Source organism: Corvus cornix, chromosome 9 (genome assembly GCF_000738735.6).
Source record: "Corvus cornix cornix isolate S_Up_H32 chromosome 9, ASM73873v5, whole genome shotgun sequence".
Classification (NCBI taxonomy): Eukaryota; Metazoa; Chordata; class Aves; order Passeriformes; family Corvidae; genus Corvus; species Corvus cornix.
The window spans coordinates 1,808,013-1,835,939 of record NC_046339.1 but is presented as its reverse complement, the minus strand read 5'-3'; the positions used below and the strand labels follow the sequence as shown (position 1 = coordinate 1,835,939).

At 42.7% G+C, this 27,927-nt stretch overlaps 1 protein-coding gene across 5 annotated transcripts; it reads right to left on the bottom strand.

The window, feature by feature from the left end:
- Positions 1-21: 21 nt before the first annotated feature.
- On the bottom strand, positions 22-27,875 carry SMC4 (structural maintenance of chromosomes 4). Of its 5 annotated transcripts, none has more exons than XM_039556596.1 (24): positions 27,759-27,875; positions 25,315-25,510; positions 24,046-24,224; positions 23,301-23,492; positions 21,478-21,654; positions 11,371-11,535; positions 10,777-10,904; positions 10,417-10,557; positions 9,568-9,718; positions 9,072-9,236; positions 8,075-8,308; positions 7,307-7,492; positions 6,713-6,874; positions 6,338-6,563; positions 6,161-6,240; positions 5,352-5,504; positions 5,120-5,246; positions 4,433-4,622; positions 3,780-3,924; positions 3,018-3,191; positions 2,373-2,555; positions 1,548-1,780; positions 929-1,112; positions 22-355 (listed from the first exon to the last, which is right to left on the bottom strand). In XM_039556596.1, exons 2-24 carry the CDS (start codon positions 25,469-25,471, stop codon positions 167-169), a joined length of 3,921 nt encoding a protein of 1,306 aa, XP_039412530.1. In that variant the 5' UTR covers positions 25,472-25,510; positions 27,759-27,875; the 3' UTR covers positions 22-166. The 5 variants fall into 5 exon arrangements, with proteins under 5 accessions (XP_039412530.1, XP_039412532.1, XP_039412531.1 ...); XM_039556598.1 differs by having other exon boundaries at positions 24,046-24,221; XM_039556597.1 differs by having other exon boundaries at positions 25,315-25,505.
- Positions 27,876-27,927: the final 52 nt, after the last annotated feature.

The window sequence follows — 27,927 nt, the reverse complement described above, 5'->3', positions numbered from 1 at the left end:
AATTTTTACATGACATTCAAATAGTGGAATTTGTTGAGGCTGGCTTTATATTAACAAGATCAAATTTTTACAAAGTTTAATCAAAATTTACAAAACAAAACAAAGTCTAAAATACAAAATAAGATCAGACAAAAAAGCAGCCACAGGGCTGGAAGTTGCTTCCTCCCTATTTTTGGGCTACGCTGCACCCAGCCATGCCAAGTTCCTCCAGTCCTTTCACAGCCAGGATTTTGGGGTTGGTGGCCACACTTTTGGTGGTGTTCTGGGTTTTATAGATCCCAATTAATCTGTCTGCAATCTCAAACATGTTGTTCCGCAGGGAGATGATGATGAACTGGGCATTTTTGGTTTGTTCCTGAAACAGAAGTGATTTGTGTTAGTGCCCAGCATTCCCAAAAACTCTCTGTCCTGGCGTGGCACACAAAGCCAAGTTTAAAACTACAGCTGCAGGCAGGGAACTTTCAAGTGTTTCCCTAATCTGAAGTAGCTGCTCCTGATCTTTGCCACCCATTTCCAAAACCAGAAACAGTAAGTTAAATTACTACAATAAACTAAGTTAATAATACTGAACGTTCAATGTTTAATTACCAGTCTGGTCTGGAGCCATGTAAGGGGTTTGCTTTGCTTAAATATGGTGAGGGCAGAAGTTGTAAAGGCATGAAAAAAAACCTAATTAAGCTATAGATCAAAGACACTGATGGGAATGACGTGGAAGTATGAATCCAAGGAACCTTGGGAAATCATGCAGACGTCAGTAACAGCTAACTGTGTATTCTGACAGTAGCTGATGGTTTTGGGGCAAGTTCTCAAGAGGAAGCAGTAAAACTCCAGCATCCCAGATTTTAAATCTGGCTGTAATTGTGAGGCCACTTTGTCCCTTCTGGAGGAGCAGGGACATCTCAGGAAGATGAAGCCCTGAGGAACTTACATAGATGTAAAATGCTACGATGGAGACGTTCTTGAAGTCGAGGGCAGCGTCGATCTCGTCCATGAAATACAGCGGGGTGGGTTTGTAGTGGTGAAGGGCAAACACCAGGGCCAGGGAGCTCAGGGTCTTCTCTCCTCCTGACAGGTTGAAGATCTTCTTCCAGCTTTTCTTGGGAGGCCGGACACTGGAACAAAGCAAGCGTGGGTGTGTCAGGAATTCTGATCTTTGCCTGAGCTTGGCCTGGGGTAACACGGGGCTGTTCCTGCAGCACCTCACCCCCACTGCTCACTGCCTTTCCCAGCTGAACTCCCAGTTAATGAATTTCCTCCTGGGAGCATTTATGACAGAACACTGCCATCATTCCCCAGGCAGAATGAAGAGACCTGGGAAATAAGAAGTGCTGGGAAATGAGTTCAGAGCTTTCCAACTGCTTTAGTTCCTGATTTCTCCAGGAGAAAGAAATGAATTTGAGAGCTAAAAAGTTGTGGTTTCTGTCACTATTTGCCCACACTGAGCCTGTCTTGGTTCACTGATGATCAATGAACATTTACTTTAAAAACAGGTTGAAAGAAGAACTATGATGATTAAAAATTAATAGAATATTAAGTATTTTGGAAACCTGAACATGATTCCCTCTGAGAAGGGATCCAGACTGTCCACAAGCTCCAGCTCAGCATCCCCTCCCAGCGTGAGCATCTGGTAGTTCTCCTTCAGCTTGTTGGTGATGACATTAAATCCTGCCATGAACTCATTCAGCCTCTGTTTCCTGAGCTTTTCAAAGGCCTGTCTGAATTTGTCCCTCTCGTTGGTGATGTCATCCAGTTCTCCCACATGCTTCAGGTACAGCTCTTCCTGCAGGGGAAAACAACCAGACCCAAGGGCACTTAGATGCAGCTGCCTCCTCAATTTAAAGTTTAAACCACTCTTCCTACCATTTGAACATTCCTTTTCCCCAGCTTGGCCAACAGCCCTCAAACAAAAACCCCAAATTACCTCTCTTTTCCTATCTCCACTGTTGAGGGAAAAAAAACCCCAAACAAACTTGTGTTAAAATAAAAAATGTTTCATCTGTTGAATGGTTCACTGTTACTGGAGTAAGGAGAGAAAAAAATCTGGTATTGTGCATCTGTCTCAGCTGTGAAGACTCAACTCTATTAAATACACATTCCCAGGAGAATCACAGAATTTAGGTTGGAAAAGACTTCAAGATCCCAGGAAGTCGTTGTCACCTGACACCGACGGTGTGGAAGGCAAAAGGCACACGGGAGCTCCTAGAAACAACTTCCACCCTTGGCTAAGGACGAGCTGGTAACAACAGGAACAGGTCAATTCCAGGCTTCCACTGCAGCTTCCAAAGGAAGGAGGAGGAACGGGCCCCCTTCTCCTGGAATGCCCAGGGCTGGGATCCTTCCCCCTCAGGGATTCTAGGGCCCTGGAGCTTTACCTTCTTCCTGTACTCGGCGATGGCGCCCAGGTTGGGGCGGAGCTCGTGGCGCTGCGCCTCCAGCAGCGCGATTCTCTTGCTGAGCACATCGGGCTCCTGCAGCGCCTGCAGCTCCTCCTCGCTCAGCGCCTGCAGCTCCTCGGGGGCTTCGCCCTCTATGGGGTGCAGGGATAACTTGGAGATCTGCAATGCAAAACCCACGTGGTGGAAAGCTTTAATCACGTGGAGCTGTTTCTAAAATGAGTTTTTCTGGGTTAGTACAGTGAAGTTTCCCATCTCCAAACACTCCAGGATTCTTCCCACAACTGCCTTTAAAATAGGATGTGAAAAAGACAATAAATAGCCCTTTATCCTATCATCCTGTTCCTGCATAAACACCAATAAGCTGTGATCTGAAGAGGAATTTTCTCCCAAATTCTCTGTTTTCTAAGGGGATGCTAATGAGTTTATTCTGTGAGATCCACAGAGAAGCTGTGGCTGCCCCTGGATCCCTGAAAGTGTCCAAGGCCAGGACAGGGCTTGGAGCAGCCTGGGATAGTGGAAGGTGTCCCTGAGGGTGGAACTGAAGGAGCTTTAAGGTCCCTCCCAACCCAAACCATTCCACAATCCCCTGATTTAAGTTTTAGGAACTAAACCATTTCCTACCTCTTTTTGCCAGTATTTAACCTTTGCCTGGTGGGTGGAAATGTGGCTGTCAATTTGTTCCATTTTCAGCTTGATGCTCAGAGCTTCACTTTGAAGCGTATGTTCAGCATCCTGAATAGTTTTCATCTCCTGGAGTAAATTTTTCTGCTCCTCCTGCACTGCTGGCAAAGCTTCCTGAAGAGAAAAATGGAAAATGCCCCAGAAAAGGGCATTAATCAATCACTTACAAAAATGTTGCCCCTTTTTTGGGTGATAAGTCTGTTTTCACTTAATTTACTCACAGCTATTAATGGAAACAAAGAAGTATTCTCGGATTTATAACTGATCCCTGAATTCTGGAATGACTGAGAAAATGCTGCAGTTTGTACTTTCATCCCAGATCTGGATCAAACAGGTCCTACACTCAGTTTTAGCTAATTAGAGAAAGACATCAAATCCCAGATTTATTTGGAAGAATTTCAGCCGTCCTGGTTTTCCCTCTCTCACAGAAATCTAGATGGGAAACTAAAATCCCACATAACTGGAAAAATTTTATGGTTAAGCAACTAATTTTAAACCCAGCAATTTCTTTGGGGAAACCTGGCGTAAGTTTTTTCCTAAACTGAGCCAGGATAAATTTCCAGGTGAGTGTAAAAACATGAAAATACACCATTGCTGTGGCCTGGTTGCTCTGCAGAGAGAAGGGGCTATCAGTGGGATCCAAGGAGGGTTTAACTCCTCTCCCTGATTTCCCTGGAGCCCAGAGTGGTCCCCAGGACTCACCTCAGCCTGCCTGCGCTCGTTCATCACCTCGCTGGCTTTGTCCTCCAGCGTTGTCAGCTCTGCTGTCAACTTTTTCATTTCCATCTCGTTTTCTTCCAGCTCCTTCTCCGTGCGCTGCAGAGCCTCCTCGGATTTCTTCAGGTTCCTGCCCAGGGACAGGGATCTTTGTGTACCTCACACGAGGCAAATGGGACAGAAAATAATCCAGGAGCACAGTCTCACTGACAACAAGGAGGAAGTGCTTGTTTAGGCACCAACTCCCACGCTCCAGAGGTATCCAAGGAAAACAAAGTTGTCTTCCCCAGCAGCCAGACCTCACTAAATGACTTAATTTGTTCTTGCAGAGTTTGGAATCTCTATGGATTGGTGAGCTCCCATAAAAAATAGACCCCATTTTATTTCCTGACAGCCCTCCTAATAAAATCAATCCCTTCAGATTTGAAGTGCTCCAGCACATCCAATCCAGTGCTATTTTGGACTTTATTCTGAATATTGAAGTTTAGGCAATATTAGACAAATAGTTCAGGGAAATAATAGAGAAATGCTGATTAAATGTGACTTTTAAACTATTAGAAACTACAAAATTTGAGTTCCCTTTCCCTGCTGAGACACTGAGTAAGTGCAGCTCCAGCCTGGAGCTCCCTGTGCTGTACCTGTCTGCAGTCCTGGCTGCCACCTGGGCCTTGGTGATGGCTGAGGAACATTCATCCATTTCCTTGTCAATCTTATCAATTTTGTCCTGCTGTGCCTTCAGTTTCTGGTTGTTGGTGTCCATGATGAGCTTGTGCAGTCGTTTCACCTCCTCTTCCATCTTCGCGGCTTTCTCAGCCACGCGCTCGTAATCTGTCCATGGGAAAGGGGAGTTACGGGCACTGTGCCGGCCTGGGACTGCTCATGGACATCAAGGTTGAAGGGGTAAAGTGATGGAAGTGATTCCAGATTAAGCTCTGCTCTATTCCTCTATTGAGAAGTGCACATATTCTCTATGCTGTGGCAAATGATGAGTAAACTGTGACAAAAAATACACCCAACTTCTTTCTGCCACTGCTCTACCAAAGCTCTCCTGCTGTAAAAAGCACTCAGCATGGATTAGTTAATGTACACAGAGTACTTAAATACGTGAGGTGGTGCAGTAGGAGCTATTCTGAGCTCATTCTTTGCTTTTAATTAATTGGAAGATGCTCAAAAATTAAATTTTAAGAACTGGTCAGCAATGTTTGTTTCTTTTATCCCTCTTAGGAAAATGAGGTCCCAAACCAAGACATGGAACTGAAGCCCAAACCCAAACCCATTCCTCCCTCTACAGTTTTACTCTCTGATCCCCTCTCCACAAAATGCACCTTTTTTATAACCATCAAGGACTTTTTCCAACTCCCTCTGTTTGGTTTTGTCTGGAGCAGCAGCAGCGACATTGGCTTCTAGTTCCTTGATTTGGTTTCTGAGATACATTTCTTGTTCAGAAAAACCCTGCAGAAAACACAAAACTGGGCTGGAATCTTGTCCTTGGAAAGCTCCTTGACACCAGCCAGGCCTGTGTGGGGCTGAGGCTGGGAAGTGCTCAGGAATTCTCACCTGGATACTAGCTGTGAATTTCTCCGAGGTGTTACTCATTTCCCGAATGTCCTGCTGCAGTTTCCTTATGGCTTCTTCAAGCTGGGCTTTCTCCTCCTCACACTGCATGGCTCTTTTGGAATCCCTCTGCAGCTGGGACTCCATTTTGCTGATCTACACAGAATGAGAGCATTATTTACTGGTGTCACCACGACAAAACCAAACCAGGGCTCATCCCTGTGCTCAACAGCTCTTAAAACACAGGGGAGAGTGCAGTAAAAACTTCAGCTTGGGGAGTTTGAGTGCTGGGAATGTCAGCTCTGCCAGTGAGAAACAAGAAGAGCAGCTCCAGATTAAAAGCTAAATGGAATTCAGAAGGAAAAGCAAACGGTCCCCTGATATGCCAAAATGATGTCCAAGCTATCACTGTGAGACTAAATTAAATAATGGGCTGGGCTGTGAACAAACTGAATCCCAGAATCCCTGAGGCTGGAAAAGCCCTCCAGGATCAGAGTCCAAGCTGTGCCCAATGCCCACCTTGTCCCCAGCCCAGAGCACCGAGAGCCACCTCCAGGCCTTCCTTGGGCACTTCCAGGGATGGGGACTCCAAACCTCCCTGGGCAGCTCCTGCCCAGGACAACCCTTTTATCCCTGATGCACTTCAGAGCATTATAACCTCTGCTAACATTGGGAATTTTGGTTTGGAACCCCTTGTTAATTCTCTTCCATCCCAGATTGCTCCTGCTCATGCTGCTTTGAAAGGCACATGTGTGTAAGAACTGTCCAAATGAAGGAATTCTGCTGGAATTCCATTTCCATTACGTACTAACCTCTTCTTCCGAGATATCAACCACAACTGAGGAGCCCATTCTGCCTTTCATGACTTTTCTCCCGCCACCAGTCATGGTTCCTACAGAAAAAGGGATGAAAAGAGGTCAGAGAACTCCTTGGGCTGCAATATCATCCACTAAGTGCTTCCAGTGGAGCTCCAGGCAGTGCTGCAGTACCTGACACCTCGATGATTTGTCCTTGCAGGGTTACCACTCGCCATCTTTTCTCCTTTTGGAATGCTATCCTGGTGGCTTCTTCCAGGTTTTTGGCCACCAGAGTGTCCCTGAGAGCAAAGTAAAACGCCAGGCGAACCTTGGCGTCCTCCACCTTCACCAGGTCAAAGAGCCGCGGGGTGTTCTCAGGAGTTGGGATTTTCTGCGTTTTGTTTTCCCACACAGCCATCTACAGCCACAAAGGAAAGAAAGAAACGAATCTTTAGGATAAAAGCTGAGGTCACTCCATTATTCTATAGGATGTTAAAGCTTTAAAAGAAATGTCATTAGACTGCAAGTAAAAGTAAAATAATTTGTTTTCCGAAGGGTGGGACTCACCTTGTCCAGGGCTATGAAAGTGGCAACTCCAATGCCTCCTGCCTTCAGGAAGTTCACACAGGCCTGGGCAGTGTCAATGGTGTCCACAACAATGTGGTCCAAGGCTCCACACGACGAGGAAATGGCCACGTCGTACTTGTCATCGATGGCTCCCAGGTCTCCCTGAGGATTGAGGGATGAGGTGGAAACACTGATTAGTTGGCACCTGAGCTGCTCTTTGAGTTCTGTCCTTTCCCAATAAACCCATGCATGCACTTTTTAAGATCTCCACACACTGAATAAACTAATTTTTCTGAAGCAGAGATAATTCTCCTTGGACAAAAGATTGCAGAATACAAAACCAGCACTTTTACATTTACGCTGACATGCAACAGGAGTGAAAAACTCAGGTCTGAATTTTCAGAACTTTAAACCAACATTGCTTGGAAAGAACTGAAAAATGTTTTCTTTTACAGCAAGTCCACAGGATTTACAGCTCTCCTCTCTAAACTCCTACTGCCAGGGAAGTGAGGCATCCCACACTTCAGCACAGGAACACCACTTGAGCTCCTCTAAAGTTTAACACTAAAAGTGTGACAGCCTTCTAAAATTTACCAGTCTTCCATAGAGCCCAGGAATATTCCCACATTTCTTCTGCTGGAGCAGAGCCTCGAGCACTTTTCCTCGACTGCGACTTTGTGCTAAAGAACTTTTGGCTTCTTCTACTTTTCGGCGCAGGTTTCGCACGAGATCCTTGGTCCCAGATTCTTCTCTTTCCAGCTTCTCCAGGGCATTCTCTTTCTGGGGGTTCAAAGAAACACATTGGCTCAGCCTCCCAAAAACTACTCGATTCAGGGGGTCTTCAATGCATGGCTTTGTTCTTTGGGGAATGATTGAGGAGCAAGAAATGAAATTCAAAGAATCCCAGACTGGTTTGGGTTGGGAGGGACATTAAAGCTCTGCCGGTGACATCCCTGCCATGGGCAGGGACACCTTCCACCATCCCAGGCTGCTCCAAGCCCCAATGTCCAGCCTGGCCTTGGGCACTGCCAGGGATCCAGGGGCAGCCCCAGCTGCTCTGGGCACCCTGTGCCAGGGCCTCAGCACGCTGCAGAAGGCTCAGGAATCCAGCCATGCCTCAGTGTGAAATTCAATCTATTCCCTTGCAAGGATATGTAGGATTTAATTTAAGTCAACATTGGCTTAACAAAGTAAGTTTAAAATCAAATATTTGCTTCACCAGCAAACTGAGTATCAGAAAACAGCTTTTCAATGTTCTTTTAGAGGAGATGGGTTATGGTTTATTTTCACCACAATTATTGCTAAAGAGTGAGCCTTTGATTTGTGTGTGACTCAAAATGAAATGGGAAAGTCAAGTCTCACCTCCTTGAGCTGCTGCTCAGCCTGGGGTAATTTTGCAGAGATGTCTCTGATGGAAGCTTTCCTTTCCTTCAGGATGCTTGAGGTGCTGTCCAGGGCCTCCTGTGCCTGGCTGAGCCGAGCCAGAGCAGAGTTGTACCTGCTCAGGTACAGCTCCAGCTCCGACTGCGCTATTTCCATGCTGGAGCGGGCCTCGGTCACCTCCTTGCTGAACTCCATCAGCTCCTTCTCCTTGCCCTGCAAAAAATCCCAGGGTACAGCTCAGCCCATCGGCTGGGCAAAGGGGAAAGAGAAAATGGGATGTGCTTTTACAGCCCTGGCAGAAGGAAACACTTCTGTTCTCTGGGAGAACCAGTGTTCCTTCATTAATGAACATGAATGGATGGGAATTAAACAAGGCTTTTCCTCATTATAAAGAGCTTCAGGGAGTTATCACAGAGCATTTCCATACAAGCTTTGTGTCATTTTCTCAAAGGTGGGAGGAGCCCTACACATGGAGCTACACTACAGCTCAAATGGAGAATCCACGTTTTCAAGGCCAGAAAATAACCCTGCAAATTTACAGGATAAATTTCCAGCCTCCAGGTGTTCAGGGGCTGAACAGCAGCAACCAACAATCACCAAGTGTTAAAGGAGTTCTCCATTAACTCACAGACACATCAGAGCTGTGGGAAAGGCTGGGAACAGACCATTCCAGGATATCTTTATTTATTTAAGCAACATACTAGCTTCAATATTTCAATGGGAGAACATGAGAGTGTATTATTTAAAATAAATCTTATGAACGAGCTACAGGATGATGCTTGAACATTCTAAAAGCAGCCAAGACGGATTTAGCTGTAATTATTAATTTAAGATTGATTTCCCACTGAGGCTCCTCTGAACTGCCACAAGGAACAGGTGAATTGTCAATAAATGGCATTTTAGAAGTGTCTGGTGCTGGTTTCCTTCAGAAGAGTGAAGTTATTACAGCAGGTGGGTAATTCCTGCCTGTCCAAACCTCTTTTTCCTTCTGAATTCCCTTGGTCTCCTCCTGCAGGCTGGCCAGGACCTGCCTGAGCTTGGCCTCCTCCTTCTCCTTGGCCTTTGCCAGCAGCTCCCTCTTGGCCGTGGTGTCCTCAATGGCTTTGGCACTCGTGGAGGGGACGTTCTTCAGCTCCTCCACCTGCACCAGGAAAGGACTTTGAACTTCCTCTCCCACTGGGACAACAGAATTCCTGAATCCCCAAGTCCCCCCCTCGATCCAAAGACATCACAACAGCTGGCAATGACTAAATGCATGACACAGATCCATGAATTAACTCCATTAATGGAGTCATCACTGCAGTGATTATTTTGCAAACAAAATCTCAGGCTGATTTAATGACTTAAAACATCTGATTAAAACAATTTAAACCCCGTTTTTCCACCTTCTTTGTTGCAATTGGTGCCCTTTGCATTTTCTCCCACAAATAACTGCACTCTTCCAAGCCAATCCAGCTGATCCATCCCACTACCTTTTCCTTGTCCTTTTGAAGCTGCTTCTCCAGTTTTTTAGCCTTGCTCTTGGCATGTTTGAGATTCTCCCTCACTTTCACATCTTGCAAATCCAACTGAGTGAATTTTTCTTTATTTTCCTCTATGAACTTTGTGATTTTATTGAATTTCCTGAAGGGAAAAAGAAAAAAAGAATGATTTCATACAGTATAAAAATAATGCCAGTGGAGCTTGGCTCAATAAGTCAACATAAAGAGTATAAACCAATATCACGCAGTTTTTGTGATGAACAACATCCAATATTTACAATATGCACAGTATTTTCCCTGGAAAAGTGATGGTCCATCAAAAAAAGATCAACTACCCAAGCAATATCAAACATCTTTTCAGAAATTTTCATTTTTTTCTTGACAGAATTGATAATTCCCATCTCTCCCCAGTAATTCCCTGAGGATGAGCAGGTCAATATTGCAGCTGGATTTGGGATCAGCACCCAGGCAAAGCAATTTTAAAGAAACACAATTTATGCAGAAATGATTCATGAGAAAACCAGGAAAAAATTCCAAATCCATGCCCCTAAGGACTAGGGTTGCAAATCTAAAAATCATCTCCCAATTATTTTTTTGTACAGTCAATATGAAGAAATATTTAAAATGCATTAGGAAAGATCAGACATTTTCTTATTGTAATTGAGAATCTTACCCAGAACCAAATCAAACCAACGTGAATTTGCTTTAATTTATTTTTGTGCATTAATTTAAATGCATTTTTGTGTATTTAGATGTACCAGAAGTGACTCTACTATCAGATAATTTAAATTTTTGGTGGGAACCATGTAAAACAGCACTACACATCCCTGAAGTACTCACTTCTCAAGTTCTTTCAAAGCTTTTTTCTTGGTTTTTGTTTCCTCGGCAAGATTACTGCTTTTCTCATTAATACTTTTAGTTTCTTCACTAATTTTCTCTTTCTGCATTTCCAGGTCATTTATTCGTTTCTTCAGGTCATGGCTAGGAAATAAACCAAGAATAAACCCTCACTTTTCTCCATCTTCATAATGAATCTCTATTTCCAATCTTCAGTGTAACAACAGGATTATGTAAGGTATCAAAAGGTAACAATAATTTCAAGTTAAGAAAGGCAAAATATTTCTAATTCAAGATGCTGAGGCAAAGTTTAACAGCACCCCCACCACATTAAAGCCAACCCAAACCCTGAGAATTACTTACATATAATACTGACAGATCTTATTCTTTTCTTTAAATATTTTGTTTTCCAAGCAAAGGAACTCAATGGCTTTATTCTTGTCCTCTTCCAAGGCTTCTTTTTCTTTCTCCACCATTTTAACTCGATTTAACTGGAGAAAACAGAGGGGCAGAGCTGAGGCAGGGCCAGCACTACAGGAGGAAACCGTGAGGAGAAAATCCCAACCCTTTGTAGGACACGATTCCTCTGGAAAACGGTGATCAGGAATTACCTCTGCAAGGCAATTTTATGGTGATTTTCTCTATCTCAACCTTCTGACTGGCCATATTAAATTTAATTCCTACAACTGGCCCCTTTTAATTTAATTCCTACAACTGCAGGTCTTTTGTTTCTCTTTAAAACGAGTCTGCCACAGGATTTACCTAGGACACACCAAGGAAAAAGAACTTTGATTTTATTTAGAGCTTTTTTTAGTCCTTTTAGCACTCAATGCATCAATCAAACGTTACAAAAGCAAGCTGTGCAGCAGTAATCCTGGGTAGTTTAAATTCTCCTCGGAGAGCTGTGTGTGAACAATCCTGGATTTGTTTAGGATGCCCCAGGAGGTGCAGCCTCACCTTCTCCCCCCTGCGCTCGTTGAGGAGCTCCACTCTGCGGCACAGGGTCTGGATGGGCTCCTTGAGCCGTGCAGATCCAATCAAATCCTCCAGATATTCCAGCATCCCTTCATCGTGCTCCGTCTGCCCTTTGGGCTTCATCATGGAAATCTGCTCCACCTCCCCCTTGGGAAACAAAAGTTGGGTGGTTCTGTTCTTAATAGGGGTTTTTTTCTGGGGTGGGGAAAGTATTCTGGAAAAAAAAATCTATGGAATGAGTACGAGACATTATAAAAAAAAAAGAATAAAATAAGGCAGCAATCAAACCTATTCAAACTGGAACATCACACAATCATTAAGGTTGGAAAAGACCTCCACGATCAAGTCCAACCTTCACATTTATTTGGGAAAACAAAGATCAGAATCAATGGGAATTTCCTCCAAGGTGGTGACAACTCTCCTGGAGCCACCCTTCAGGTCTGACCATTCCTTCATTCTCTAAAGATTCAAAATGTGTTTCCCCAACCTAAAAAAAGAAGATGAGAATAAAGCAAGCCCTCTAAGTCCCTGAAGGGTCTCTTCAGAAACAGAAAGTCCATAAAATCCTGGCTGATGGATGAACTGGAATTGTAATTCGTTTAATTGAGGCTTCCTTGGTGGAGAAAGAAAAGGACTCTTTAAGTATGAGGGTTCTTTTGTGTAATTTCCCTTTATGTACAGCATTAATTTTAAGTGATATAGGTGATATTAAAAATAATTAGATTTTTAAAAATAAGATTTAGAAAGCATTAAACAGAGGCAGAGACAAGGACAGTTTGTGTTACTGTTGCAGGTCTGACAACACAAAAAACCCCAACCCAACTCCTCCTTTTATTTCTTGCACATCTCAAAAAGCCAAACAATCAGTTTGTGAATAACTGCTGCTGGATTATATAAAATCCCAATTACCCATTTGCTCCCTCACCACAAAAGTGTGGTTTCTCTCCCCAAAACTGCCTGTCAGCCCATGGGGGAGGAAACTGTGCAACCTCCTAAATTCCTCTGGGATTGTCAGAAGTCTTTTTCCTTCTTGCATTAAAGCATTTCCTCTGTTTACGTCCATGGAAAAACAATCACAGGAAAGGTTTAACTCAATGCTGATCAGGACTGAGAAGTTTCTACACTGGGTTTACACCCCTCATGTTCAGTGTTGTAAATCACAAACCTACCCTGGATTTAACAGGGAAAAATGGGAATTATGGACAAGCAAGGAATGAATCAATTTTTTATTATTTGGCTAAATATAATTAACCATGTCTAAGAAAGATGATGATGCAGTTGTGGGGTTTCTCTGTAGCTCACTAAGGTGAATATTTACATTATTTTCTTGTTGAGGGTAAAAATAAAAATATTTAGGAATTAGTAATTAAATTGTAAGAGTACAAAGTATTATTTAATATTTATCCCATTTATTAAGATAATAAAGAAATCTGTTTAGTCCACCCCAGTTTTAAGAAATAAAAAGGTTTCCAGCTGTTTTAATTGATAAAGGAGAGTGAAAAGCTTGTACCTGCTCTTCTTGACAATGATTAACAGAGCAAACAGATTTTACAACTCTGCATTGTTAAAACTCAATTTTAAGTGTTTCCTAATCATTTACCAGTGCTCACTACCTGACCCATTATTTGAATTATGAATTTGAAACCCCCAAACATCCTTGCTCTTTCTGTATTTTGAAATCCCCTGATGTTCTGAAAGTGAAACCAAGGCAGGGCAGGCAGACATTTGTTGAGCAATGAGGGGAACGAGCTCGGGCAGCTTCTCAGAGCTGGCACCCCCACCTTTGCCAAGGCTCCCACCAGAACCCCTGGAAATCTCCAATTCCTCCCCTCAGTTGTCTCCCGCTGGCTCAGGGATTCAGGAGAGGGAGCAATGTGTAAAATAAAAAGGAAATGCAGGCTGTGCTCAGACAATCAAAATGGATGTCAACACTCAGCCATGGGCAATGCCAACAAGGAACCAAACCCCCCACACAAAGGAAAAAATTCCTGGAAAAAACAGCCTCAGATCTGTCCTGGAGAAGCTCCAGGGTGACTGAACTGTGACCTTCCAGTGCCTGAAGGAGCTACAGGAAAGATGGGCAGAGACTCTTTACAAGGGATGGAGTGCCAGGACACAAGGAACAGCTTCCCACTGGCAGAGGGCAGGGCTGGATGGGAGACTGGGCAGGAATTGTTCCCTGGGAGGGTGGGCAGGCCCTGGCACAGGGTGCCCAGAGCAGCTGGGGCTGCCCCTGGATCCCTGGCAGTGCCCAAGGCCAGGCTGGACATTGGGGCTTGGAGCAGCCTGGGGTAGTGGGACAGTGGAAGGTGTCCCTGCCCATGGCAGGGGGTGGAATTGGATGCAATTTAAGGTCCCTTCCCACCCAAACCATCCTGTGATTCCATGTTTCCACACCCACCAAGCCCTTTGGGAAGGTTCTACACTCAGTGCAAGAGCTCTAAATGGAATTAAAAACCAAATTTCAGCTTCTGCAGCATGAAGCCTTCCACATCCATGTGGATCCATAGGGATGCAGGTACAGCACGAGTTAGAGGTGTACCATGCACACACATCCCAGTACCAGTTCCCACAGAATTCCTCAGGGTAGTTATCAGGGAACAAGCACTGGGAATGCTACAACACAACCATCTGGGGAAACATTTCCAAGCAATCAGCTGAGCCCTGGGGCAAATCAGGACAAACCTGGTTTGACACCAGGCTGTAAAATAAGGGAAGAGCCCTTCTCAGCTGGAAGTGGCTCCTCTAGTGAAAAGCATGAGGAATAAATTCCAGCAATTTGGAACCTGTTCAACTCTGCACAGCTGAATAATTCACAGCTGGGATGTTTAAGATACTTCCTCAATTTAAGAATTTAAATTTCTATTGTACCTAAGTAAAGAAGAAAAGCTTTAGAAGCAGTTTCAGGACTGGCAACACCAGCAGCAGGTTCCATCACTGGTCTAAAATTCTGAACTTACCCACAACCCCTGTTCTCTAAAAGCAGAAAAACACAGCTGAGCAGCTTAGAACAGCTCTAACCTGAGTTTATCCAGTGTTTCCTGACACAAAAGGACTGGAATTTTAAACAAGGTTATCAAACTGCTTGATAAAGGGAAGGTCTGACTTACTCATGAGGCTTTTTCTGCAACTTACACTGGCCTAGAAACAAGATCTTATAGCAGTAACTCCCATTTATTGCACTGTGTTCCAAAACCTTCCTTGCCCTTTGGGAGTGGGTCTTGTTTTCCAGAGCTATGGAGTGTGAATGGCACGAAGTGCTAATCCCAGCAGGGACATGGCCCAGCCTCCAGTGGTGTAACTGGGGGTGTGGGGCATTTGTGCCCTGCACATGGTGCTTAACAGGAATGAGGGAGTTTCAGGATACAGCCACCATATTCCATCCCAAAATTCTGGTGTGAAAGAGGCAGGGATGGCAAAAAGTCTCTGGCATTGAAAAATTACTGACAGCAACCTGAGAACTCTTCATGAACAGCAAACAACATATTTCGGGTTGCAAGGGACCTTAAAGGGGACCTTGCACTGTCCCAGGGTGCTCCAAGCCCCATCAAACCTGGCCTTGGACACCTCCCAGGATGGGGCAGCCACAGCTTCTCTGGGAATTCCATCCCAGCCCCATCCCACCCTCACAGCCAAGAACTGCTTCCCAAAATCCCATCCACCCCTGCCCTCAGGCAGGATGAGCTGTTTCTGGAGAACCTAGGAAGATGGTTGCTTTTATTGATTATTGCCTTCTCTTTTCACCCTGAATATTTGGGAAAAGCTTTGGGAAGGCAGCACCTCGAACACCCTGAGTTTTGTCTAAACTGTCACTACAGCATTCCCAGAGCTCTTTGTTAATGTCCCACAGAATAAATATGGCACCAAGGACATAAAAACAGTTTCCCAGGATTTTGGATCATCACTTAATTGCTGCTGTCTTAAGCTCAGCTTTAGAATCCAGTGCTGAGAACCTTGGGACAGCTTGGAATGCAGTAGCTGGGAGTGCACCGTGCTCTGGGGAGGAGCTATGGGGAGTTTGGGTGGTTTCTGAGGGGAATTTTGTGGTGCAGTCGTGGTGGTTTAGGTTTTGGAGGGGTTTTTTTAGGGGAGCTCTTCACCACTACTCAAACATGGAGTAATGTGACATCTGACTGAAGTGAAAATCACAGTTGTGCTCAGGAAAAACGGCTTTAGAGAAAAGACTCTGTAGAAAATGCAAAATTATAGATAAGAAAAACCTTCCCTGGGCTGGGGACCAGTCAAACCAGGTAATTTCGTTTCAAAATCCCATTAAACCACCAGAAAATTTCATGCATGACAACTGTCACTATGATACTTAGTATTTTTAAGAATATTTGGTATTAAGACAATTTTTAAAATTCAGAACAATATTTTAGTAGTTTCACTGTAGTAGCAGCATATTTTTATAATATACAAAGTTTTGAGGCTTTTTAAACCCCCATAAATGAAGTTTTCTTATTGAGACCAAAATCTTTGAGCCTCAGCAAACTTTACTGTAATCCAATCATACCACCTTTTACAGCTCAATTCCAATAATTTTACTTCAATATGTACATTTAATTTGCTTACTAGAGTGATTACATAAATTAGTTTGCAACTATATGGCATTACATAAATGAAATGGGTTTAAGTGATATCCGAATGCAGTGATCAGGATATCATTTAATTTATGAAGCATCACAAGATGCAGGGATATTTGTGATGAAATAGTACTACAAATGCAGTACTACAAATTAAATGTAAGCAGTGTTTGTAGTTATAAAAGCCACCTTAACTCACACTTTTGCAGAGGATTAGAGCAGCCAGAGCCAAAACCTGCTATTTTTTTGTCCAAATGACAAAACCTCATCTTAATCAATGCAAATTACAACCCAATTTCAATTATTTTCTTAATTTTTAACATGGAATATGAGACAAAAGTGACCCAGCACAGGGCAAACTTCTCTTAAAAGGCCATGTTATATTTTAATCTGTTTTCCAGAGCACAGCAACATTTCAATTCTCTCAAACACTGAAGGAGCATGAACAGATTTTGCAAGAGCTTCTACAGGAGCTGAAAACGCCTCAGCATCATGAGGAGCAAAGCCAGAAGGACACAAGGACACCGGGTTTGCTTGAAGGAAAACCACATTAAAACAGCTGGAATGTTTATTATAAACCTGTTTTTCTAGGGACTTAAAAGAGAAAATCCAGTACTAATTCCTGTTTTTCCTTTAGTTCTTTACCCCAACTCCTGCACACAGAGTAGAAGCAGCACTACTATGAAGTTACTACACCTGAGGTTCAGCTTTTTGCTCATTCAGCTCCAGTTCCACCTGTATGACACAACTTGGAACTGCTGCAAAAGTCAAGGGGCAGTAAAATCTAGAGAAAAAGTAGCCTGGATGTTGTGTAATTTTGTTTTCTCACTAAATTTTTATTTCCTGGCCATTTTGTGCCATCAATTACTTGATAACAAGGCACCAAAAGTGCATTTTGCTCTTAAGAAAGCCTTTAGGCAGCAAAATGAGGCAAGTGTCTCCCTTTCCCTGCCTGCAACTTCCTCTGTTTTCACCCTCTCTCCCATATCTCAATTTTTAAATTTTTCTTTTATGTGCTCACACTTGGCTTTGGGGCTTTTTCCCCACTTTACCTCAAGGGTAGCTCTCACTTTTTAAACAGGAGTACAGTAAGGAATGGCAAAAATAAGTCCTACATTTCTGTATCTTCAATTTATTTTGAGCCATACTCCCATCTCACAAAGCTTTGCCCATGAATTCCAATTCTGCATCCATGTATTCTGGAAGCTATGTATGGAGAGCCAACATTCCCATAACCTCATTATTCTCCTGCTGTAATACAGCTCTTGTAGGCTACAACAGATAGTTTTGGGATTTTTTTTTCCTGTTATTCCATGATATTGTTGCTATTATTTAACGCTTGCAGTCCTATCTCATTTTTACCCTTCAATTTTATCACGTAGTGAATACACAGGAGGGGAAAAAGCACCAAAAACTCAACTTCATGCTCTGCCTTCCCAGGTAAGATCAATGGGAAACAAAGTCAAATAAAAAATAAATGTACATATTAAAATCTACAATGTCATCACTGCCCAGGGATGAGGAAAAACTCAGAATGAGCCTTTATACAAAATTCAGCTGTTTGCACAAAATTACAAATCTGCATTCTGGAAATAATTCTAGAGGTTTTAAGGACATTGCTGTGTTTAACATAAGAGCACAGAGTGAGTGCAAATCTAGAGTCACGTTGGGATTTAAATCAGGAATTAGCAAACCCAGCCTGCAATGTTTGATTTGTTATTGGTGTGTTCTAAAGAAACCATTCAATTACCACTCATTTTCTCTTCCCATTTTTCCATGTTTTTCTGCAGCATTTCCTACAGGAACAACCCTCTCTTCACCTCCAATGCTGGCAGCAGAGTTTTTTAATAATCCCATTTATAATCCCATTTATAGCCTCAGCTCCAATGTCCCATCAGGAGCACAGACCTCAACAATTGGGAATTTCTGGTTTACCTCAAAGGGGAAGAAAATCTCTCCCTCATTTCCTCCCCACTCCCCTGGAAGTGACTCCCACGTTGTTTCCACACATGAGCAGGTAAAAAACCTGACAGAATTTCCTTTCTGGCAACCTCATCTTGCCACAGGATAAGACTGAACTCCAATCAGTTACAAAATACACCCAAATAAAATCTCTGCAGTTGTTTATACCTGCTTATGATTACAGGAGAGTATTTTAATTAAGTCTATCAAACATATATACAAGTGAAATACCACGGTAATTAGTACAAAATTGACTTAAAGCAGTTTCAATTTGTTTGTAGGATTCTGAAATAAATTAAAATCAACTCAGAAGTTTGCTGCTGTGAATACAGAATGAATTCTGCAATATTTACGTGCAAAGGGGCTGGCTGGGGGTTACCTGGGGAGCTCCACTTTGCCTTCCCACCTTTTCTGGTGACCCTGCTCCTCTTACCTTGCCCATCCCAGAGGTGGCCATAGCCTCTGCTCCCAAATATTCCCCCCTGCACTTCCAAACCTGACATTCCCTCAAATGCTCCCATTTCTTTCATCATTCCTTAGAGGAAACCAGGCAGGAGGAAGAGGCTGAGGTTTTTTAACCTTTCACAGGAGTCACTACAGAGAACAGCACAAATACTTACTCTGAGTTTGTCAGCCTGGGCAGAGCAGGGTTCCAAGGCTTTCAGTGAAAGCTAAATAATTTTATTTGTTGTTCTTTACACCTCTACAAGTTCCTGGAATGGGAGCAGTAGGTGTGGAAGACAGAAAAGCAGCAGCAAGATGCCAGATTTTCCACCAAACACTCTTTTTTAAGTGACAAGATGCACTTTTTCCTGTTGCAGTTTCAGGCTCTGGCAAGCTTATTAAAAATGCATCATATTTATAATAATTTTAAATATTAATTATTATACTAATGCAAAATAGTTGTCTATTCCTGAAGTACTGAAAGCACAGGGCAATTTACTAAAAATGTGCAGTATGGAGTGTTGGGAGTTAAGGATCACAGAAGTGACAAACTCCTGTTCTGTGCTGGCAACATCCCATTGGATCCAGAAGAATTCTGAAACCAGATTTATTTCAATTTGCAAGTTCAGGCACAGAATTTGTAATTTTTCTAGAACTACTCAATTACTCTCACATTTTCTGTTTTTCCACAGGTGTTCTTTTGTAATGGTATTCACAGAAGTCAGCAGTTTGCTTTTAATATTTTCAGTTTGGCATCAGCAGAAATACCTCAGTCAAAACTCAGCTCTCAAATTTTACCCTAAAAAAGCACCAAAATCAGCAGAAAAACATTGCAAAATAGGGGGTGAAAGGGGGAAAAAGAAAGCAAAAAAACCTTAAGCAGTCTTCTAAAAAGCAAATATTTTCCATTGAGTAATGGTAGTTATGTTAGCAAGATAAAATCAAAGCTCTAAAGGTGTTGTTACTACATGTAGGACATGTTCCCCTACAACATTTTCTTTAGTACTAACAGTGAATTCCATCACCCACCCAAACCAGCATTTGATAATCCTTAATTAATATTTTTATCCAAAATGAAATATTTCAACCACACCCTATTGATATAGTGAAAAATCAGAGACTTACAACTTATTTTGAATGAGAAATACTTGGTTAAACTTAGTTTAATTCAACTCTTAGTTTTGCTATTAAAAAAAAAGAGAAAAAGCCAAATAAACCTGTTATTTATCCCTTCAATTTTAAATAATTTGGAAAACATTAGGGAGAAAAAAAGGCAATCTTTGTGATAACAATCCACAGCCTTAGATGGTCTTATTTGCTTCTAGCTATAAATTTTAGGATTTGGGGGTTGAAGTTCTGCTGTCATTCTGTGGAAAATATTGCTGCATTTCCCAAGTGGAAATACTCAGCTTTGGACTGTCAGGTCAGTGGATTTCACTTTAAAAAGGCAAAGAGAAAGGCCCTGCCCTCAGTCAGAAGGGCTAAAAAAACCAGAAAATCCCAGTGCAGTTTCTGAGACAAAGCCTGGTGGGATGAAAGAAAAAAATTATGGTGGGAAAACACTGGTTTGTGCCTTAATATTGGCACTACTTCGCCTTATTTCCCTTTGTAGGGTGGAAAGCCTGAAACTGCAGCTTTTAGGAAAAAAGGGGTGCTCTCCTCATTGAAACAATTTGTGGGAGAAGAAAACAAATCACATTTGGGGGCAAAAAATACAAAATTAATTAATAAATAATTCCAAATGTTCCCTTCCCCTGCTCCCAGTGTTCTCCAACACTGAACTTTGGGTATCTCTGCCCCCAGCATTTCCACCCTGCTTCATCTTTCACTTTACATTTCTTCCTTCTGGAAGTTTTGGCAAAATGAGATTTGAGAACAACTGTATGGAAAAAAGGGTGTATTTACTCCAAGTTGTTTTCTTGGAGGTGCTTCCCGCTCCATCTTGAATCAGAAAACACAGGAATAAAGTGCTGGGAGGAAATAATTAATTGGCATGGAGACCTGCAAACAGAGATATCCTCTTTTTGTGGGTGTAGCTGTAAAAAAGGACTGCACAGAAAGCCTGGAGGAAGTGAAGCAAGCACAGCCACCCAGCTACACGTTTTTATATATATTTTGGGTCTTTTCAGAGGGGAACTGGAAGCTCCTTTGACAGAAACAGGCCTAAAATAAACTCTATTAAAACATTTCAGGCCTTGGGAAGCTCCCACTGATCACTGATTTCTAGGCTATGATTCTCTAGAGTAGATTTGGGACTTGTTAGGAATTACAAGTAATGGCTGAAATAGTTATTTAATGGAATTAATATTTAAATACTTGTAAATCAATTTACATTTCAATTGGCATGTAGCAAAATTCTCATTATTTAAAAGCTAGAAAAAAATAAATGTTTTCCCCTTCAGTCTGTCTTTAAAACAGCAAACAGAAGCAAGTGTCAGAATTTGAAGGTCAAATGTGAATATAAACGATATTATATTGACAAATTGTGATTATTTTTACAGTATGGGTTGTGTTAAAACTGCTGTTAAAAGCAGAGGCTGAATTGGTTATAAACCTGCTGTTTCTGGAGCTGTTAAACAAGTGTAAACAACAAACACAATTCAGGCGATTTTTCTTGCACTTTTTTATGCACAGTTCATTTTTCCACACTCCCTTCTCAGTAAAACCATGTCATAGGAGAGCTGCAGACAACAGTAGATGAAACAATTAAACAATTAAAATTTAAACTCCTATTGACACCATTTAGCTAAAAGTACACCCCAGCTGCTGAGTCTCTGCCACGCTGAAGCAGCACAATAATATTGGGGTTGAAGGTTTATTTTACACGCCAATATTTACGTGCTGCTAGGGCGGAACGAGCACAACTCCTCCAGTCAGGATCACAATTCCCTCATGGAAAAAGGGACATCAGGGTCCCCAACTGCTTCTCTGCCTTCAATTTCTACAGCAGCAAATAATGATTTGCACCTTGAGCAGAGCATGCAAACCATGATGTGCTGCTACAGCACTTCAAGGCCTCCAAGGCAAGATGTCAAACCTGCATTTTTTAGAGTTTTAACTGGAAATACAACTTTCAAATCGGTTTTATTCACACACCAACCTGTAAAATTAAGAACCTGTTATGATCCAGATCAATTCCATGGCTTCGGAGAAGCATCCCAACATCTCTGAATGTCTTTTTCTTGCCATTGATGTAGTAGTTGGAAGAATTGTCTCTATAGGCAGTTCTGGAGACACAGAATTTGCTGTCAGGAATGACTTCATAATCATCTCCTTCCTGCTTTGAGGAAACACAAAGCCAGAGAAACAATTACTGTAGCTGTGTATTTACCTCCTATTTCACAATTAAGTAGATAAGTTTTATCATGATCTGGTTTTATCATGGACTCTGAATTGTAGAAGTGGGAGCTGCATCTCTCAAAAGAAGAGAAAAACAAAACAAAAAGATCCTTTGAGAAGTGGACAAAAAATAACCCTGAATTGTTTCAACTGAATTGCCTTCATCTGATGCCTTTCCCACCTCTAGTATCAGCTACTGCTTTGAAAATGCTGCATGTATTCCCTTTGAAATGCCAAAGGTTCCAGGGGCTGTGCTGTCCCCCAGCCTGGGGCTGTGACTCTGGGAAGCCCTGAGGGACTGCAGAGCTCTCTGCATCTGCAGCTCGTCTTCTCCAGAGCTGCTTTCAGCTCAGCAGCTCCAAAGAGAAACTGCACAAGATAAAAAAGCCAAACATTAAAGATGTGACAAATGTGACATCAGCAGCTTCAAAAGAGAGCTTCCATTTACCTCCAGAGCAGCAGCCAAAATAAAGCTGGTGCCAGGCTTTAAGAAGTTAAAACTTGCCCAGATTAACCCCCAAAAGCTCTCAAATTGCTCTCTGGTACATACAGAGGGGTTTTAAATCAAACTCAGCTTCTGGATGTTAACACAAAATAAAAAAAACCTTTTTTTTAAATTAAAGAGATGAATTTTTGAATCTGGTTATTACAAATATAAAAAGAAAAAAAATAAATGTCTTTTCAAACAGTTCCTAAAAAAAGGCTAGAAATGCTGCCACTTTATTACCACCATTTTTGAAATTTCAGTGTACACTTCCCACTTTTTTGGTTGACCCTAAATTTAAAAGTTTGGATGTGTGCACAAAAAAGAAATTTAAATTAAGGGAAATAAATTCTTTGTACCACAATTGTAATAAATCAACAAAAAAGTGCTAAGGTTTTTATCAATATACAAAGCAGCAAGCAAAATAAATATTTTTTAAATTTGCCAACACTTTTTATTTCATTCAAACAAAATATCAGCTTCAAAAAAATGTAGTGGTAAAATGTGGGGTCCAGAATTTTTGCTGAAAAATCTGTTATAAAATTGCAGGCATGTTTACAGTACATAAAGTGTAAATAAGTTTCAGATTAATTATATATTTTTCTAAATTTAGATAACCTAAAATAATTTCTAGTTGGTTTGAAAAGTTTTGCTTAAATAGGTTTTATTTCTTAATACACGTTTGTGTTATACATTTAAGAATATATAACATGTCCAAACATAGACTTATAAATTTTTATTTCATTCTTTTAATTGCAGAAATAAGTTTTACATACTTGAGGTAAATGAGATTACAAATCTAAAACGACTTCTTCTTAAAATGATTATTAGAAATTTCTAAACTGTTTTAAAACAGACATATACCACATATTAGTCTTGCAGCAAATAAAAAAAGAATCCTTACTAATATTTTAAGAGCTGCGCTACTCAACAGAGGATTTTTTAAAGTTAATTAACACTGATGGTTTATATCCCAAAGGTAAACGAATCATGTTATGAAGTTTTCCCCAGCTCCAACTAAAATAAGCAAATATTAAAAGTTTTTCAGATCCTTAAAGGAAAAACCCAGGCTCCCCTGTTGTGCCTGGAATCATACATACCTTGTCAGTGATCTTTTGGAAGTGAACTTCCACAGAACAGCTCTGGATGTCCTTGTGCTCATCAGAATTATGGATCAGCACCGAGAGTTTTTTGGATCTGATTTTTTGGGCTCGATAGCCAAATACAAAAAGCAGGGAATCAATGATATTGGATTTGCCACTGCCATTTGGCCCGATAATGCATGAAAAACGCTGCACAGAGAAGGGGAAAAAAGTGATATTCAAAGGGAAATAAAACCTGCTCAGTGTCCATCACCCATTTAAAACACAATTATTCCTCGTGCATGCAAGTGTTTGAGAGCTCAGCTTTTGTAGCCAAAGGTAAAAGTGAATAAAAGCCTTACACCTCAGCTCAGCTTTCCCAGCTGAACTGGGTTAACCCAAAGCATTGCACTTCGCAGGCTTCACAAGCAAAGTTTCATGCTCAGCCACGTAAGTCTCTTGTGGGCACTCAAAAATATTCTCTTTCTTCAAACACAGCCCTAAAAGTTCTCCAGCAAACGAAATCAAGAGAAAAGTGAGCTTTTCTAAGCTGCGCTGACAAATTAAAATTGCACAGCATTGGAAAGTTGCACTTAACTGTTTTCTCTACTGAATTTAGAATATTACTATCAAAATATTTCTAAACTTTAAATATCTTTTCAGTTATTTTGAGGTCAGCTTAGATGAAAATGCAGGAAGGAATAATAGCACCCAGTGAAGCCTTACCTTCAGTTCAAAACTACTTGAGGTAAAAGAAAGATACCTTGTGAAAAGGTCCCAGAGTTTGCTCCCCTGCATAGGATTTGAAGTTCTGGTTTACAATGTGAGTGATCATGAGCCGAGGAGCACCAGGTTCACTGGTCATTGCTGGCAGTGGGGGAGGAGGGATGCTACCCAAAATCTCTTCTAAACTTCGATTATCCACCACCTCATCTGAGGCTGCTAAAACCCATCCAAATAAACAGAAAGATAAAAAAAAAAAAAAGGAACTGTAAGCTCTCGATGATTTGACACCTTTTAAAATGTTCAACCGAAAAAGCAAACATCACTTCTGTCTGAATCAAAGCTACATTTTGGCCTGTAATTATTAGCATGAGCTGAGTGGAATTAAAATTCTTTCCACAAACAAAATGTTTTTTAAGAGCTACTTAAGATATCCCATCGCTGGGTTTGTTCTTTCATTATGTAATTCTTATTCCAACACACTTTAACAGGCCCCCTGCAATTCCAACAGCTCCAACCATCACAATAAATCTGCAAATCTGAAGCAGGCAAAGCCTTTGTAATTAATAAGTGCAAAGCCACATTTCAGGCGTGCTCCAGAGTCACTGTACAAGATTTGGGGATCTCTGCACGAGGCTCTGAAAGCTGCAATGACAGCACGGCTGCTCTGCAAAGACAGGAAGTTTGTTACGAAAACAAACTGGCCCCCTGGATATCAGCAGAGCAGCTTTTCCCCAGGCACCAGCAATTCCTTCTTCCAACAGGCAGCAGTTTCTGCCACCTATTTCAATGTATTCATCTATTTGTCAAATACCTGCCTTTAAGAACTGCACATCTAGCTCCCTAAAAAGTCACACAGCTGCTGGTTTTTCAGATTTTTTCTGCGAAAGCTCAACTGAAGGAACTCAAGAAAATACACTGCTTCATGAAAAAGAAAGTCAAATCATTTTAAGAGTTAAGTAAATAAACTTGACATTTATTCCATTCCAAGAAATCCCATACCATTGGCTGCCTATAAATTTGAAAAATCCTGCTGTTGTACCACAATCTTAAATACAATGTTCCAGATCAGGGCCCCGAAATAGGCTTTAATAGGAGAAAGTCTACAAATTGCTTTTGCACTTGTACTGGGCCAAACCCTGTAATGCTCTGCAAGCCTTCTGACCATTTAAAAAGCAATTCAAATTTGCCAGGGGTTTCAGCATTACATTGTAAAAGGGAAAGGAGCAAATCCCATCTGGAAGAGTTGGAAAATTCAAGTTGCTGCTAAGGAGGCTCAATCAGCACCACACAGCCAGAGCAGACCTACCTTGGGGAGGTTCTTTGCCAGGCTCCCTGGTGCCTTCATTTTCCACTTCCATGTCACTGGAGGATTCCTCCAAGGGCTCCCTGCCCTTTCCATGGGCTGCAGTGGAGGTTTTGGTGCTCTTGCCTGGCACGGTCCCTGTTGGCTGCTCCCCTTCCATTCCAAGCAATCAAACTACTGAAGGGCTCTATCTCCTTCACTAACACAAACAAGAAAACCCCGTGATCTCAGCACTGAGCTACAACACCCCAAGGAATTTACCTACACCTCTGCCCAGATGTTTGACTCATTTAGAAACTTAAGACTGGAGATTTTTAGAAGACAAAAATCCAAATTTGAAACAAAATATCGAGGTTAGCTTCATCATGATATATTTTAAGATACATCACTCCCCAAAACGAGGGGCTGAGCCTAACCTGTTTTAACAGCATGGATCTACCTGCTGCCAACTCGTGTGGACACGTTCAGGGCAGTGACTTTGCTCACTGAAGGCCACCGTGGTGCTGGGGGCAAAAGAGTTAAAGACACATTGAATAACAAACCGAGGAGCCACATGTCTCTACTCTCCTGGAAGAGCTCGTTATATTTCCGACCCGACACTCATTTTACTTTCAATAATCCGTGCTAAATATTTGTATGTATATATAGAGATTGATAAACAGATAGAGAAACAAAAGACCTGCGTAATTATAGCAAAGACTTGACTCTTAAATAATCTAAATCAACACACTCGGCTCATAAAATACAACACAACCCCTCCTGCCAGCATTCAGCATTTCACAGAGAAAGCAAAACGAAATACCTTCATCTAGCTGGGATGTTAAAGCGATCTGAGCAAGGACGAGCATTACAAATGCCATCAGCTAGCACTTCAGCACAGCTCCCCAAACGGGTGGAGAGAAAGCACCCGATGAGAAGAAAAGACGAGTGAGGAGCGAAACTCTCCCCAAAGAGTTGAAATCGCAGCAAGTGGCGAAGTGAGTTCCCAGAAAAACAGACATGAGAAAGTTTACTTCTCACAAGATAAAAAACTGACGTGGTTAGAAAGTCATCTTACAATTGGTGCCAATCATTTGACGTTTTCAGACCTACCCCCAACCCACACTCTCATGAGAGTCCTTCATTTGGGACAATGGGGGAGGGGGGAAATGAGACACAGAACTCATTTTCAGGCAATTTGAGTTTATGCCCCCGTTCAGAAGTGTTCCGCAATGGCTGTCTCAGACAATTACAGCCTCTCAAAGCACATTTATTTATTATTTTTTTTTCCAAACTGCTCCACTCCAACAGAATTGTGCAATATAGACCTATTTACCTTCCCAACCCTTCCCCCCCTCGGATACTTCACCAGAATGAACAAGCCGAACTACTTGACCTCAGCTTTCACAGCGGGATAAATCAGTTGCCACATAGTCTCTAACAAATTTAACAAATTCGTGCCCAGCCCCTCCCCCGAGCCAGCTCGAAGGTGTTTGGTGCAAGCATCTCTCCTGCCAAGCGCCGTTTTCCTTACGGGGATGGCGAAAAAAGAGCCAGAGACGGACAGAAAAGCTTCCTTATTAACAGCCGCTTAAATCTGATAGCGACAAGCCCTGTCAGTGACAAATCTGGGGCTTTTTTAAAGCCTAAGGAGCCCGACTGCACCCTTGTCACGCTCTTTCCAAGTCACAGAATCCCAGAATATTCCGAGTTGGAAGGGACCATCGAGTCCAACTCTTTTAAGTGAATGGCCAATCGCTAAGAGCTTTCTTGGCATTTTTCTCCCATCCTTCAACCATCAAAGCAGCAGGCAGAGCCGGGGCTAGGAAGGTCCCTGCTCTAAGCAGATTAAAATCGGGTCTCTCTTCTACCCAAACGCGTCCCTGAACTTCCCCGTCCTCCGCGGATCTCGGAGCCGCGGTCCCCGGAGGTCCCTAAGGACACAGCGGGAACCTTGGGCTGCACAGCCCCTCTGTGACCCCTCCTCAAACCCTGTGCCGACAGCAGCCGGGACGGACCCGCCGTGCCTGGAGCCCTCGGAGGGACTCTCAGCGGGGCAGCCCGGCCCGAGGAGAGGCGCTGCCGCCGCTTTTGCTCCCTCCGGGCGAGGAGGGAAGTGGGAAAAGAAGGCGCGGGGCAGAACCCGCCATCCCCTCGGCAACCTTCGCCTTCCCTCTCACCACCCCCTATCTCCCCTCTCAGCACCCTCTGTCTCCCCTCAACACCTCCAGCCTTTCCGCTCGGCACCTTCCCTTCAACACCCCCTGTCTCCTCATTAGCACCTTCCCCTCAAAAGTCCTTTTCTCCCCCTCAACACTCCCAGCATCTCTTTTCTCCCCCATCAGCACCACCCCCTCAGCACCCCCTGCCCGGGGCAGCCCCCGGAGGGCACCTCCTCCGCCGCGAAGCCCCCCCAACCCTACCGCCCGGAGGCGAGCCACCATCGCTTTCTCCCGCCGAGCTCGTACCTGCTCGTCCCGGCGGCTCCCTGCCCCGGCGAGGCGGCGGCAGCGCGGGCGGCTCCAGCTGCTGTAGAAGCTCGGCCGCTTCCCACACTCGAAAATGGCGCCGAAACAGCGAACTCGAACCGAAATTCGTTAGAAAAGCGCGGGGCAGGCTGGGACGGGAGGGGCCGGG